Source organism: Mya arenaria, chromosome 11 (genome assembly GCF_026914265.1).
Source record: "Mya arenaria isolate MELC-2E11 chromosome 11, ASM2691426v1".
NCBI lineage: Eukaryota > Metazoa > Mollusca > Bivalvia > Myida > Myidae > Mya > Mya arenaria.
Genome location: NC_069132.1, coordinates 69,318,111 through 69,330,281, shown reverse-complemented (window position 1 = coordinate 69,330,281; position 12,171 = coordinate 69,318,111). Strand labels below are relative to the sequence as shown.

At 36.0% G+C, this 12,171-nt stretch overlaps 1 protein-coding gene and 1 long non-coding RNA gene across 3 annotated transcripts in view; both read left to right on the top strand.

Moving 5' to 3' along the window:
• Positions 1-12,171, top strand: part of LOC128208973 (uncharacterized) — a 57,651-nt gene that overhangs the window by 28,434 nt on the left and 17,046 nt on the right. The gene's annotated exons all lie outside the window — the stretch shown is intronic.
• The window catches only part of LOC128208971 (E3 ubiquitin-protein ligase HECTD1-like), a 43,666-nt gene that overhangs the window by 29,288 nt on the left and 2,207 nt on the right, over positions 1-12,171 (top strand). For both annotated transcript variants that reach the window (XM_052912741.1, XM_052912740.1), the window contains exons 29-42: positions 780-892; positions 1,584-1,769; positions 2,313-2,466; positions 2,974-3,068; positions 3,559-3,692; positions 4,706-4,908; positions 5,321-5,409; positions 5,824-5,951; positions 6,697-6,856; positions 7,610-7,786; positions 8,709-9,124; positions 10,180-10,338; positions 10,871-10,949; positions 11,646-11,739. In XM_052912741.1, coding sequence (XP_052768701.1) covers positions 780-892; positions 1,584-1,769; positions 2,313-2,466; positions 2,974-3,068; positions 3,559-3,692; positions 4,706-4,908; positions 5,321-5,409; positions 5,824-5,951; positions 6,697-6,856; positions 7,610-7,786; positions 8,709-9,124; positions 10,180-10,338; positions 10,871-10,949; positions 11,646-11,739 — 2,187 coding nt within the window. The remainder of the gene's footprint in view (positions 1-779; positions 893-1,583; positions 1,770-2,312; positions 2,467-2,973; positions 3,069-3,558; positions 3,693-4,705; positions 4,909-5,320; positions 5,410-5,823; positions 5,952-6,696; positions 6,857-7,609; positions 7,787-8,708; positions 9,125-10,179; positions 10,339-10,870; positions 10,950-11,645; positions 11,740-12,171) is intronic.

Below are 12,171 nucleotides of genomic sequence, written 5' to 3'. Positions count from 1 at the left end.
CTAAATCATATGTTGTTGTTTTTGGTTTGATCATTAAGTGAAATGAGTCAAATGTAATAATGCATTTAAATAAAAAAAACAATAGATGTTTGTATAAACCTATGTTGTGCCGTTTTAATGTAAAGAAATCAAGAAACAACAGGAACCTCCATTAACCCTTTGCATGCTGGGTAAATTGTCGTCTGCTCAAAAATGTTGTCTGGTTTATTCTAAATTTCTTTCAATATACTTAAAACTTTTGGGATATATTGACTGAGTGGCAAACAGCTTGGAACCTGACCAGACGCCGAGTTACTCGGCGTCTGGTCTGGTTCCAAGCTGTTTGCAAAGCCTTTAAAATCGCCATCAGCAGCCTAAGGGTTAAAAAAAAATCTTTAGCTTACCCTCCTAGATTGGGTTGTTTGTTTAAATGGAATAGCCATAACTCCGAAACACTTGAAATGTTTAGATATTACAATGCAATTTGTTCACAATTTGAATATGATAAGACAAGACTGTTGCATCTGCATGTTTTAAATTATCTTAAACAACTCTCTGCTGGCTACTCCAGTACTACCTTCACAAAAGTCTGGCTATATTTCCATAAGATATAGATATAACAGCATCATTTTTGGCAAGGAAATACATTTATCACCAAAGGCTTGTGTATTATATGAGGACTGTAGATCCTACATGTATGATTAAATGTATATAAAATATGGTTATGTTAAAGAGTAAAGGATTCTTATTGTCACAATGCTAGCTAAGATGACTCTGCAATATCTGTGATCATGTTTCAGACACATTGTTGTCGGCGGCCCAGAGTTTCCCAAACTTGACCTCATCGTTGACAAGCACGTCCAACACACTGACTACCACACAGACAGTCGCCAATGTTACCTCATTGAGTCAGGTATGGCATTTTTCAGCAGTAAAAACTAATAAGTCAGCACTTGACATATGAATTTGAAACTTCCTTAAAAAAGATTCAAAATTTATTTATTTTTTTAGTAAGTACAAGGATTATTTCAGATTGTTTTTCCGAAGTTTTTTTTGCTTTTTTTGGTCATTACATTTTTATTATGACTTCTGTTTAATATTCTTTTCAAAACTTATCTCTGGTTTTACCTGTTAAAATGTGCTTGCTATTATGTTTTATATTTGATTTCACATGTCAGTGAATTCAAAAATGTGACAGTCCAGACTGCTCAAGAGATGTTATTTCTTTGAAAATAAGTCTGATTCAATTTGAATTTTTCATTATTGATAAATGATGGGAAAAGTGTGAGGTTATGTCCATTCAAACCAGTAAAGCCCCTGGTAGACTCGTGATCCAGTGAGCCTGCGTTTTAATGACCTATTAAGGCAATAATCACATCTTTTATAAATAAAGCTATTTTGTTTATATTTATGTATGTAGTGTTTAAAGATTTGTGCCTCTAGTTTATTGTTATTTAGGCCCTTGCTTTGTGCCGCCTAACAGGGTTTATTTTTTTAATTTGCGACTGCATTGTTTTTACCTTTAGTTTTCATTGTATTAGTGTACAGAATCAATCCCTACAATGTTGACTTAACATATTCATTTATGAACCATGCATTTGTAGGCCCTAACACGCAGCCTGACCTCAACATCCAGCGAGAGTGATAATGAGTTTCTGGAGGCGTGTGGCCATCGTCCGTCAGCGCTCCTAGCCGACCTGGAGGACGACGATGACCTCCCAGATCCGGATGATGATGATGATGAGAACGAGGATGAGAACGAAGATGACTTTGATGATGTCCTTGCTGTGGTGAGTTCTCTTGGTAGCTGAATTACACATCTCCTGACTTACCATGTAAAGATATTAACACATTATGTATGGATCTTAGTGGGGTTGCAGACTTCAATTGTTTAAAAGTATCATTGATCTTGATTTTAAATTTTGTTACTTTATGGTTTATGATATATTGAGTTAGATTGAGGTTCAAGCTATGTTTGACAGTTACAGTCGTTGTATCACTTTGCCTCATCTTATTTTGTCTGCCATTCCATGTCGCCTGGTCAGTATAACAGACATGTAGGGATAACTTTGTCTGGCATTTCTGTTCCCAATCAATAACTTGAAAAACTTAGTGAGGAGTCTTCAAACTTGGTATACACATAGATCATGTATTATTAAGTTAATCGGTCAAAGAGAAAAGCCACAGTGACCTTTACTGGGTGCACCTGACAAACAACAAATTTGATTTACGTAAATGTTGTCCATACAGATAAATTTTTATTATTATAAACATGATAACTGATTAAAGATAGTATGGTGTTTTCTTGATGTGAGTGTCCAATTTTTTGCTAGGATGAGGAGGTGGAGCTGCGCGGGGAGCGCCGTAAGACCTGGGATGATGAGTTTGTGCTCAAACGCCAGTTCTCCGCGCTTATTCCAGCCTTCGATCCCCGGCCTGGCCGCACCAACGTCAACCAGATAGAGGACATAGCCATACCTGAACCAGGTGAGATATGGGGCTGCTAAGTAAGATATAGGACTGTAAGGTGACAGCCTAAAAGCAGCTAACAGTTGTTTCAACTTCAGCAAGTGTATGGATGAACAAAGATAAACAGTGCAAACTAATATTGAACACCTCATTTTTTTTTTTTTAATTCTGGGCTTAGTGCAAGATGGTTGAAGTCATTATAGAAATAGTAGGCGATGTCTGGCATTAAACCATCAAAACACAGTCATCGATATGATAAACTACTGAATGAACATGCCAAAATCCATATACAAGCGCCTGGTTTCAATATATTGACCAGCCATGCTATGTAAAATTCAGAATTTGAGCAAGTCTCAAATGCATATTACGTGCAAGGCTTGTGCTCATTTTGACCACTGTAAATGAACTTTGTTCCTTACCTACAAGTGTAGTCATAATTACCAATGCCTCAGAACAGTTTTTACATTGATATTAGCCTATTAAAGATAGAGTACTAATATTGTGGAATTATTCCGACTACCACAGGTGGTGATGGCGGTGAGGCAAGCCAGCCGGCCCGGGAGCCTAGTGATCAGCCAAGAATAGTCATCTACCTTCGACCACCGGCATCTCTGCCTGGGGTATGTACAATGCACACTGAAAATCTGACTGAACTTATTACTTAATGTGTTTGTCATCCCAATACTCATTGGCTTTATAAGACAAGGTGTAGAATGTTCAGAATTTAAGTAAAGTTAATAACTTTGATAAAGGCATTGTTTAAAAGGTGAATTATTTTGTAACATGTTCATATATTGAAATTAAACACATACAGTTGAAACTGGAATCTAGAACCTTGTTAGAATTTCTGTAGATCACAAATATGTCCAATTTTGTCCAGAGGAGTATAGATATCATTGTTAACAACATTGTTAATTTAAACAAACTTTTGAACAATTGGCAATATGTCAGTTATTCAATCATTGAATAAAAAAAAATCCAAAAATAATATGTCCTAGTTTAAATCCAATGTGTAAAGCAGTTAGCTATATTTAAAAAAACAACATGTAGGCAATGCATGAAATGATTAGTGCTAAAAAACAAATAGAAGGCATGTTCTTCCGACTTCAGGTTGGTGAGGAGGCCGTAGCTTTGACAGACGACCATCAGTCATGTATATTCAACTTCATCCAGCGTTTACTGGTCGCCGGCCAGCCTCACACCCGCCCAGACAGGCTCAAACGCATCTGGGAACCGACATACACGTGAGTACTGGTATAAAAGGCTACATCACCTGTTTATGACACTGGAATTCCCTGCTAATAAACTTGCTTTTGCATTGGACATTTTATCTTTTTATGGGAATTAAGATGATGCGTTGTGGTTAAAGAAAAGTCCATTGGTTTAGCAAACCAGGTGCTATTATTAATTGACGAAATATAATAGATGAATGACAACAAGCTTCATGTTAGTTATTAATGACTATCCTTGTATCCTTATGTAATGGAATTGAATACGATTTTTGCCAAAAAAGGGTCATTCAATGATCTGCATATGTTAGAGAAGATTTAAGTGTATTTTTCCTCCCTTTTTGTGGCCATAATTTGGCCCCATTTACCTCCAGAAAAAGTATAATTATATTTTGTCCATGACTAGGTAAAATAATCCCCTTCAATTAAAAAAAAAATCTGAATATTTAGCAAATGTAGCATAAAAGTGCTATTCATAAATATATAGATAAGTTTGTTGAATGAACTGTATGGAAACAAGTTGAACATTATATGAATCATGTTAGTAGTATTAAACCCATTTTGCCAAAACGATGCTATTTTCCCCCATTAAAGGGTACTTTCTCTCTTCCCTTCAAAGGATGAAAAACAGCTGATCTCATTTTAGCCTACATTCTGATTTGAGTCTGTGCCAGCTTGATTCCACCAGATTTTTCCTATATTATTGTTATCGCCCTTTGATTAATGAACTAATCTATAATTTGTCCATCTGAACACAGAAGTTAATAAAACTTATGTGAAGCGTGAATAACTAAAGTGCAGTGGTGCACGCGCATGTTTCATCTGGATTGGGTAAGTAACACTTAAGTTATTGCCCTGTAGTTGATAAAAAAGGCTTCAATTTTGTTTCTGTTCAGAGCAATTACTATGCTACTGATGGATAGAAATTAACATAAATATGTGTGTACATAAGGCAGTAATGAACCTGCAGGTTTCCAAAACACAGATATCTTGTAAGCTATATTGAGTGTGTGTCATTTTTACTGCAGGTTGATGTATCGAGAATTACGTGAAGGTGAAACAAAGGCAGACCTAGCCATGCAGGAGTCCACAGGTGGTTTGCAGATTGTGTCCGAGTGGGAAGCTCCTCGCTCCGCAGATCCTGCGGCCTGCTCTGTGGATCATGTACTCCAGCTTCTACAGAGGCTGTATGCCCTCACGCGAGATAATTCCACGCCAAATAACAGATATGGTGAGTGAGCTGAAAAGCTGTGATTTCAAATCTTAAAATTTTAAGAAGGAATGCTGACAATGACAATTGTCAAATATTAGTATAAGCCACTCCATTTGTTTGTGTTACACTTTCATAGGTGAACATTTTCGGTATTTATAATAAATTTAATATTTTTTAAGAAATTTCTTCTATGTAATGTACTGCCAAATGGCATATCAGTAATGAAACACTTAATTTCAGGTGTTTTTTTTAGCTTTTGAACTTTCTCCCATGAATGGATAGTAGGAATGTGGATAGTTATATAATACTTTTTCAAACAATGTATAAAATCTAGATGTTTATAATGAAATTCAATAGATTTAAAACAGAAATTGCATTGATTATAAAGGTTGTCATTGATGTAGTGGTTAATAGTTCATTTGTTGTTAAGTTTTAAACAACGAGGATGTCAGCTTGAATATACACGTGGAGGAATTTATCAGTAAGAAGGCCACAAACAAACTCGTTCAACAGACAAAGGTATCTGACGCTTACTTTATTCATCATTCTTTTAAATTAGAAAGAGTAACAAAATTGTCAGCTTGTTATGGTAGCATTGGACAACTTTTCAATTTTGACAACAACTCCGGGTTCCCTTGCCATAAAAAATTCATTGTAGTTGGTGTACTGATACTGATGTATATGGAGGTTACATCCAATTGTATTTCGAGACCTACAGTCGAGGGTTTAGCACAAGACTGTTGTAACACCTTCTGTTGAGTTACAACAGTCTTGTAATAAGCCCTCAAGTGAATGAAGCACATAATTGAAGTGACACTAAGAATATTGGAAAAGGGATTGCTGTAGAATCAGATGTCATGTTTCACATTCGAATTTCATCCTGAATTAAATTTCTTAGCAATAAATTAAACTATTTTTGTTAACGCCCCACAGGATGCCCTGGTGCTAGCAAGTGGTGCCCTGCCATCGTGGTGTGAGACCATGACAAAATGGTGCCCTATGCTCTTTTCCTTCGACACACGGCAGCTCTACTTCACCTGTACAGCCTTTGGAACATCCAGGTATTATATCATTACCTGTGTACATTATAGATTTGGTTTGTACATGGTTTGTACATGTTGCATGGTTTTGACGGAAGTTACAAGTTCTTATTATCATGCTGTAGTTTGTTTCTAGGGTAGAATTATTAACGGTCCCATTTTCTTGAAATAATCTTAAATCTCTTATAACAGCAGCAAGCTATACATACGTTTTTCGTATAAAATTGTATTTTTTTCTCCTTTTAAAGAGTTTGGAGACTTTTAAGGAAATTATTTTTATGATAATACTGTGTTAGGGTTGATAAAATAAATTTTAAGCAAGTATTTTCACTCAATGTGAAAAAACAACACTTAAACCTGTTGTGCTTAAGATATTTCAAGCAACTTGGAACATGTATCTTGAGTTAAGTATTCCCACTTTTTAACAAGAACACCAGAATTTTAACAATGGCCCAATTGTTTAGAAGTTTCTTTCGGTTAATAAATAACATCATTGTTAACTTTTAAACTTGAATTATTTGATGATTTGCTCAAATATTTAAATATAAACAAGTAAAGTTGAAACAGTTGTCTCCAATATTGTAAGAAATACAGCAGATCACGAGTGTATCCATTACACTTCCAGAGCAGTCAGGAATTTAATGTTAACAATGATGACATTAACAACGATGTTAACTTTAACAAAGTTCTGTACATTCCTTGTCAAATTGTTAGGTTAAATCAAAGTTTATTTCTGTGAACTGAAAATATTTTATGTCTGTTTTAGAGCGATAGTGTGGCTACAGGGTCGTCGTGACCAGCAGATGGAACGTCAGCGCGGTGTCCAGCCTCGACGTGAAGAGACAGGAGAGTACCGGGTCGGACGGCTTAAACATGAGCGCGTCAAAATTCCTCGCAACGAGAAACTCCTGGACTGGGCTATGCAGGTTTGTGATAGCAGATATTGAATGGTTCAATGAAAAAACTGTAAGAATTTATAACCACCTAGATCAGATTTCAAAACTTATGAGTGTTACTTAAGCCTCTCTTTAAACTGAAAAAGACTTGATGGATTCTGAATTTAACATATTTTCTTTCATGCTTTTATGAGTGAAATAACAAATATCAAATTAATATTTTCACTGTGAAATAAGGAGTGAAAATATCAACTTTCAGAACTACTTTTAAAATCCATTGTAGTAACTTCCCCTTGATCAAAACAGATCACTTCACTTTCGCCACTCATAAAAATATGTTTTTCTATGACACTCGTGAAATAAAATACGATCCTACACTGAAATAGACAAATATCTTTTATGTCATAAAAACAATTGGGTTAATGATACTGAATAAAATATATCTATATGTACACCTTGGGAAATATCAGTTGCTATTAAATAAATTCAATGAACAATTATCAATTGATTTATGTAGAGGGTGAATGCTGTATATGTGTCTGTCTTCCACTCACGGTTGTGGCTTTGATCACCACCAGGGGTCCTTTCTTGTAGCCTCCATGTTATGGTACTGGTTTCTACCCAGGAAACAGCCCCAACATTGGTTCATATTAGCTTCCAGCTGTCTTTACAATTCAGTATAGATTAATTGGCTTAATGAACTGTTACAGAAGTTGAAGGACTAAAACCAGAGGTTTAAATCTGGATTTTTTTGTTAATGATGTAAACTTCACAATTTTACAGATGTTGAAGTTCCATGCTGGGAGGAAGTCTATCCTGGAGATAGAGTTTGTGGGTGAGGAGGGGACAGGGCTGGGCCCCACCCTGGAGTTCTACGCCCTCGTGGCTGCTGAACTTCAGAAGGCCACCATCGGCATGTGGATCTGTGATGATGAGTTCCATGACGACATGGAACGCGAGGTAATTACCTGTGGGGAACAAACAAGGGATAAAACTATGATCCAGTACTGTCATAAATAGATTGTTTCATCGAAAGAAGACGAAAATTGATTATGATTTTCAAAAATTGCTCATCGCTGGCAGTATCAAAATAATTGCCATACTCTATTAGATTGGCATTTTGAGAATAAAGTTTGATTATTTTAATTCAATAAAACATCAATTCTTCAAACCCGTTAGGCTGTTTCTCGTGTGTGGATCATCTTATAATACATTCAGATGACTAATGAAAGATCAACATCAATGAATTGCGACTTAAAGATTGATTGAGTATTTCCGTGGATCTTTTTGTTTTTTGTTTAATTTTCAGTCCGTAACAACTTGCCATGAATTATTGATTTACTTTGTTTTCACTGTGTTTTGCAACCTGTCATGTGGTTGGCTTGCTGGCCTGGAAGAATGCTTGTTAGCAATTTGCAAAATCAAGCAAGCCTTGCGCTGGAGTAAGAGGGGTTTAGTGGTTTAGGTGTCTGCCTCTTACCCAAAAGGTTGTGGGTTGGAGCCCTATAAGGGGTTCTTACTCATTGCCTATCAAAATGGATACAGTACTGGTTTCTGCCCAGGAAACAGACTCAAGGGTGATTTATATCAGCTTTCAGATGTCTTAACAATTGAGCAAAAATAAATTAGTTTTAGCCCTGTGCTGGTGAAATACTTTTCAAGCTTGCTCAGTTTGTGGATTTTTGAGCTTGTTGACAATCACAAGCACAATAATTCATACTTGATCATTCAAATATTTATTTTTGGTCACTGATATCATTAACAGCAAATAGCGGTTGTGACGTCAAATATAAGGCATTTTTTTGTGTAGGTCAAGATATGCAATGAGTATTTTACTTCAGTGCTTGTCATGTGGATGATATTTGTGTTTTTCGCCCATCAGGTTGACATAGGTGAAGGAAAGAAGCCTGTGGGTTACTACATCCAGCGGTCGGGAGGTCTGTTCCCCGCCCCCTGGCCCCAGGACAGTCCTGACCTGGACCGTGTGGAGCGACTTTTTACCTTCCTCGGCTCTCTGCTTGCCAAGTGTTTCCAGGACAACCGGCTCATTGACCTCCCACTGTCTGTGCCATTCCTGAAGCTGATGTGTATGGGTGAGGTTGGCCATAACATCACCCGGCAGTATAGCCAGTCCTTGTCCCGACCCCCTGCTGGTTCCCTCACTGAGTCCCAGACAAGCGAGGACTGGGACAACAAGGAACTGATCCTGGACCCACCCAAGGCCCGCCCCCAGACCGCCGCCCCCTGGTTTGAGGGAATTCTGGAGGAGGAGGACCTGGATTCTATAGACCCCCACAGGTACGCTACAGATCCTCAGAGAATAAATGATAAATCTCACATGTGGGTGGTTGTAGCATGCAGTTTGTATGAAAGCCGCACAATATAGGTTGATGCAATAACTCTTTTTGATCATTTTAATGCATTATCATGTTTTAATAGCTCATTTGACTTTAATGATCATAAAAAAAGCATATGATTTGTGTACTGATAAAAAATCTCTATATTTTTTTTTTTTAATTAAAGTGGCACCCTTATTAAAAATCAATACATACACATGTATAACAAACATAAATTTTGAGTGATAAACCTATAACTACTTACTAAATAATGCATTTATGGAAAATATGAATTACTGATAACAAGATTGTAACCGTGTATTTAATAGCAGAAAGCGCAAAAATATTAAATGATTGGTGAATGCTAAAAGATTTAATGTGATCTACTATAGTCTCATAAGGTAGAAATACCGTGTTTTATGCTCATTTCTTTCAAAATCAACTCGGTATCCTTCATAAGGACCACTGTTTTTTACATTTATTCATCCTTTTTGGAATATTAAAACAATATTATTAACTGTGGTAAATCTTATTTGGGAGTAAAAGTGCATTTTTAATATTGTTTGTTTGCTTCAACCTTTATTATGCATCTATAAAGATTTTAAATCATGCAAGAATGCTAAACAGGAATGTTGACTCTCACAATTAGTGCATGCTTCCATCTCCTATGCATTTTGTTTGAATATTATTAAGCTCAAACCATTGAATTTCTCAATGTACATTGTTTGTTTGGTGTTACCCGACCGACAGACTCATAAATACCTGTGACCTGAATAATTTTTAGCCTTTTATAAAAATATTTATTTGTTTTCCATAATGAAATTAAGGTTTTAGGAATATAATAAAAAAACTACCTATCTACCTGCCAACACCTGAAAATGAGGGTAGAGATGTGCCATACTATCTTTTTATGGGTTTTCTTCTAACTTTCATTTCATCTTATATTTGTTCAGTTTTTGTGTGTTTACATTATAGTTGTGTATCTTGAATTCATTGAATACAACTGAATGGTTACAGGTCATCATTCCTGAAGCAGTTGCGCGAGTTATCAGCAAGGAAGCAGCGAATCCTACAAGACCGTTCCATGTCAGAGGATCGTCGGAATGTAGCTCTACAGGAGCTGGCCCTGCCCAATCCCACGATCCCCTCTGCTGGAGTGTTTCTCGAGGATCTAGGGTATGTATAAGACTCTGAATGTGTATGTAGTTGAAGTAAGATGTTGGACAGGACATGAGTTTGATTACATGGAAAAAAACAACTATATAAGTTATAGAATAGATTGTTTGAATGAAGTTTAATATTTAAATGTAACAGTCTTTATTTTATTTGCATGGATTGATTTTTTTGCTGATCTGTATTTCGAAGAAGTCGAGGCTTTGTCATAGCCTTGGTGTTGTCAGAATTGACATTAATTTGTGTTATTGTACGAAATGCACATGTACAGCAAGGCCTGTAACTCGTTGCTTTATCACTTGTCAATTTATACACATTATTTGACAAAAGCAACAGAAGTGAATTGGCTTGCTTTGCGATAGTCTTGTTGAAATAAGGTCAGTTTAAGATTAATTAAAACAGCTTGGACAGCAGACCAGATTATCTCCATAAGTATTAAATTTGATTTGAATTTTAAAATTGAAGGACATTAGTTTCATATTCAATACAACTTGCACAGCAGACCAGATTATCTAAAAATTGATTGTGTTTTCAGACTGACATACCAGTTTAATCCATCGTCCAAGAAATACGGGTTTACAGCCATTGACTTAAAGCCTGACGGTGAAGATGAGGTAAAGGTTTCAAGTAGAAAAATACATATTGGTAGGCTAATCAAAGAAATGTGGGTTCATGCCTTAAATACCTGGGGCCCCCAACTGGGAAGATGCTGTAAGGGTTTCAGAGATGACAGATTATATACCGTAGTCGAAACATATAGTGGTAGACTTATCCAAGAAATAAGGTATCAAGGCCATCGACTGGAACCCCAACTGGGAAGATGATGTAACAGTTTCTGAGATGAAACATATGGGGACACTTTTATATACATGCGTTTGACAAAATTATCTTGAAAAGTTGTAGATTAAATTTAACATTCTGCTTGTGAAATCAAATATATCTAGGATGGGCTTACCAATCTAACAACCTGGTATTTCTTACAAAATGATTTTATGACCTCTCAGAAATATCAACTTGAAGAAGTGATTGTACGATTTGTCCATTGATAAGATGGCACAGTAGTGTAATTCCAAAATATAATTCAAGTTAAAAGTGTGAGTGCTTTACGGTTAACCAGATATGAATGGATAAAAAAATAGGAACTGTCATATGAATTACAAGATAAATATAATGTCAAATGTTTAGTGTATGCATTCCTTTAGTTACTTAAGTGAGTTTTAAACCATCCATGCTTTTTTGTACTATAATAACAACTTAAGTTGTATGAAATGTTGACATTTACTATATGAATGTGTGGATGTATATTACAGGAGGTGACGTTAATGAACGTGGAAGAATATACGGACCTTGTGTACGACTTGTGTCTAAATTCTGGCATACGTAGGCAGATGGACGCATTTAGAAGTAAGTCTTACAGTTATTAGATGTATAAACACAAGATGCAGATCATGGTTTTGGATTCAGATGACATTATTTGGTAAACAATTTCCTACCCATTTTTCAGTGTAGAAAGCGGGATACAAGTGAAAGGGTTTAGGAAACATGATGTGTATGTGTACTTGTATGTGTACTTGCATGTGTACTTGCACGTGTACTTGCACGTGTACTTGTATGTGTAACTAAACATAAACGTAAAAGTCGCAGTTGTTTAAAATTGGAAAAGTGTAATTTTAATTTTGAACTTGTACTTAAAGGCTCACTGCTACTTAACCTGTACAATGTACACATACCTGGGTGACATAGTGCACTAAAAGTAGTCCACGTGTACACATACAAGTAGTGCTTTGCAAGCTTTCTATTATTCAATTATTCCCATTTTAAGAAAGTACAATAATG